At 34.5% G+C, this 3,643-nt stretch overlaps 1 protein-coding gene across 1 annotated transcript; it reads right to left on the minus strand.

The window, feature by feature from the left end:
• Nucleotides 1-806: 806 nt before the first annotated feature.
• LOC112030333 (probable plastidic glucose transporter 2) lies at nt 807-3,643 on the minus strand (the record flags this gene model as incomplete). Its single annotated transcript, XM_024063018.2, is given in 5 exon segments — nt 807-939; nt 1,031-1,098; nt 1,228-1,339; nt 1,902-2,025; nt 3,323-3,643. Coding segments are annotated over 4 exon segments (404 nt in total), but the record flags the coding sequence as incomplete, so codon positions are not given.

Genomic DNA, 3,643 nt, shown 5'->3' on the forward strand with positions numbered 1-3,643 from the left:
GGTGCAAGGGATCGGATATCGGACACACTTTGATACGAAGTTTACGCAGAATAGTTTGAAAAATAGAAACAACCAAAAATAGGAGAGAAAAAGACAAATACTAAGCTTCACCACCTAAAATTTTCCTTAAAACCTTAGGCTTCACCACCTTGGAATCAATACCAAGCAGGAGAAACATTCTCAAATCATAAATGTCAATTCGTATTGCAATATCTCAAACTATTCTTGGATCCTCTTTTTAATAGGCTTCATGGACTACATTAAGCCACAATTACATCCCATAAAATCCTCAAACAACATGAAAGACCAAATTCAAATTTCAATTTTTTTTTTTTTTTTTTTTAAGTTCAAAATTCAAAAATGAACTCTTGAAAAATAATAAATTCTGAAACAAAATCTAATGTGCTTCTTGCACCAATCTGCAATAATCCTCCATATTGGAAGTTTTTTTTATTTTTTTATTAGTAAGTTACACAACCAGTCTCACACTCCACCTTAAGCTTATCGGGGAAGTAGATGCCATTTAAGAGCACATTGGCTATATAGAAAGTAAATTAGTAATCTTGTTGTCATTGAACATATTTTATTTGTACTACAGGTGTGTCAACAGTAAGCCCCTTTATTTTAGAAAATAACTTTACACTTGCAATATCAGAAAATACCAGGAATCTGAGATAACTATTAGTCTATTATGAACTAAAACTAGATCCAAATGAAGAGTATATAAAATAAAAGAGGCCAAACCAATTGCAACACAAAGCCCCAGTGAGCACTCAAGTGCAATGATATTTATGGTGCAAGCATACCTCATAGAAGCACCAACAATCATAGGCAAAGCACACAACTGAAAAGCTCTACGTCGACCAACCCCATCAGCAATCCAACCACTGAGTAGCGCTCCAACAAGGGCACCACCCAAACATGTACTCACAACCAGACCTTCATTAAAATAAATGACAATCTGTTAGATAAGAGAGCTAGATGCAGAAATCAGACATCACATTAGAGCTATTAAGGAAAAAGATGTCACCTTCTGCCAAAGTATTCCCACTAAAACCAAGATCTACAGAAATGCTTTCAAGTGGTTCATTAACTACTCTGAATAGATCAGGTACCAAACAAAAAAGGGCAAAACTAGAAATTTCAGCTCGTTGCTTCACACGTGAATAACACTCAGAAAGAGAAAAGAAAAGGAAGAAAAGACTGAGTTCAAGAAAGAGCACCAACCCTGTATGGTAGCCAAATAAGAAAGAAGATATGGTTGCAACTAGTACATGAGGGAAAGAAAGCCTCCATGAAGGGCTTGAAGTTTCCGGAGACATAACGTTCTGTAGGAGATCTACAAGACATACAGGAACAAATATATCTATTCAAATATTTAATATTTATTTGAAATTCTATTTTATAATAATGAAACCCGCTGTAAAAAAAAAAAAATTATGCCCAATTATCAATCTGCTTGGTAATGTTCATACAAATTGAAGTGTGTACTAAACTAGACCATAAACTCCATGAACTCTTAATAGTTTCCCAAGAAAGGAGGTATGTCTCCTCAAACAACTTCTATATCACCTTTGCAATCTTCTCTTTCATCTTACTTTATCAATTGCATGTACTCAGTTAGCGATACAAAAAAAGAGCAAAAGTAATTCACAATTAAAGGAAATTTAGCCTCAAGCCCCACAGTCCATAAGTTGCTACATCAAGTGTGTTTAATATGATGACACAAGATCCATTCCATTGGTAAAGAAGCAATGCTTCACAGCACAAGATCCAAGCTGTAGGGTGTTCAGTACAAACCCCACAACCAAATTCAAGCAAAATTATAGGTAGCATACAACATAACTAGAACTCAAATTATTATTTACCAAATAGAGCTTAAAATTATTAAAGTGAGTCACCTGAGTTTTCTTCCAAGTCAACTGTATTTGTACAATCTCTTGATGGTAAGCGCTTGTACATTGAAGAAGCTTCACGTTGACGTCCCCACATGCCAGACTTCCACTAGCCTTTTCCCGTGATTTCCTAATTTGAATAATTTTACACAGCAACACTATTATGTTTCATCCACTGCAAACCAAACCAAATTTGTATTTCTGCAACACTAGAAATTAATTATAGGGGTCTCTTACTGTCATTATCACAAGGTAACAAATTTTCCACTTATCTACATATGCCTTCTTAGCAACCAAACAATAATGCTCCACTTAAGTGCAAGCAAAATATAGGCTAAAGAAAGAAATCAAAAAACTTATCATAAACCATCAATGCACAACATTGATTTGATATTTAAATATATATATATATATAGGATTTTACTAATGTGTGCCTTGAGGGCACACAATAGTAAACTAATTTTGAAAAAAGTTTATCGGGAATTGAAACTTTTTCAATTCCCAATAAAAACTTTTCCAAAAATTGATTTGTTAATGTGTGCTCTAAGGGCACACATTAACCGAACCCATATATAAAGAGAGAGAGACTATTGACATACATTTATAAGCTAAAGAGCTTTATATCTTAACCAACACCTCTTAACATTTTCAACGAAAGACATACCCCTCTCTCCCCCAACCATGAAATTATATATTAAAAAGAGGTGGACGTCACATCCTGTTTTTTTGTTGTACAGTAAATCTATGGACTATGGGCTCAACAAATTTCACACCCATTCAGATGACAAGTTATGACTGATGTGTGAAAAAGTGATAGTAGTGGAGCGTCCATGTACCCACCAATCACCAGTTGCCACCTCAGCAAGTTGTGAAATAGTTGTATGGTTTAATTTTTCTTTGTATAAGCATCAACAGCTTTAATCATAAATAAGAAGTACTGAAAAAAGATATACATATCTGAAATGAAATGACCAAAATTTGACTACAGCGCAAGGTTTCAATAGGTAAACTAAACAACAGTTGGAAAGTACGCCTTGCCTGCCATTTGATTCACAAATATTAGGAAGAAACCACAAACACTCTGTTTGATCTCCAAGAAAATGTAGGAAATTAATATGACTTTGAACCTAAAATTTTTCTTGCCGTCTAAAATGCAGGAAATTAAACCTTACTTTCTTTCCCTGATATTTCTAAGCAAACAAACAGATGCAGAGGCTAAATTAATTGCTTAATCAATCAATTAATTAAAAATAAAATAAATAGAAATACCTCTGAAAAGATACAGAATCTGAGTCAAAGAAAAAAAAAATTTATTTCTCTATTTATATATAAATTACGGTTCCGACCAACGCCAATTTCTAGCAAATGCATGAGATTCGAACCAATCATCAAGAAAAAAAAAAAAAAAAAGCTGAATACGTACGTACCGATCATCCAATAATTGAGAACAGATCTGGAAATATGAGCCAGTTCCTTCAATCAGTAGAACATGTTTCGGTGAGTCACATCCGAGTCGACTGTGACCAACTTGGAAATGAAAAAAAGAAACGAAAATTCTAGATGAGTATCGGAGAAGATTTTTGGCGGGGAAATGAAGTCTAAGCTATCGTGCGCCAGCTCTTTACGGTGGTTAGAGAGAGAGAGAGAGAGAGTCACAAGGGCCTCTGTTTCCTATTTATGGATGGAGAAGGAAACAGAGAGCTACCCACACCTTTTTTCTCTCTCGGATATGGATACGGATACGAATA

Source organism: Quercus suber, unplaced genomic scaffold, assembly GCF_002906115.3.
Source record: "Quercus suber isolate HL8 unplaced genomic scaffold, Cork oak 2.0 scaffold_74, whole genome shotgun sequence".
Taxonomy (NCBI): domain Eukaryota; kingdom Viridiplantae; phylum Streptophyta; class Magnoliopsida; order Fagales; family Fagaceae; genus Quercus; species Quercus suber.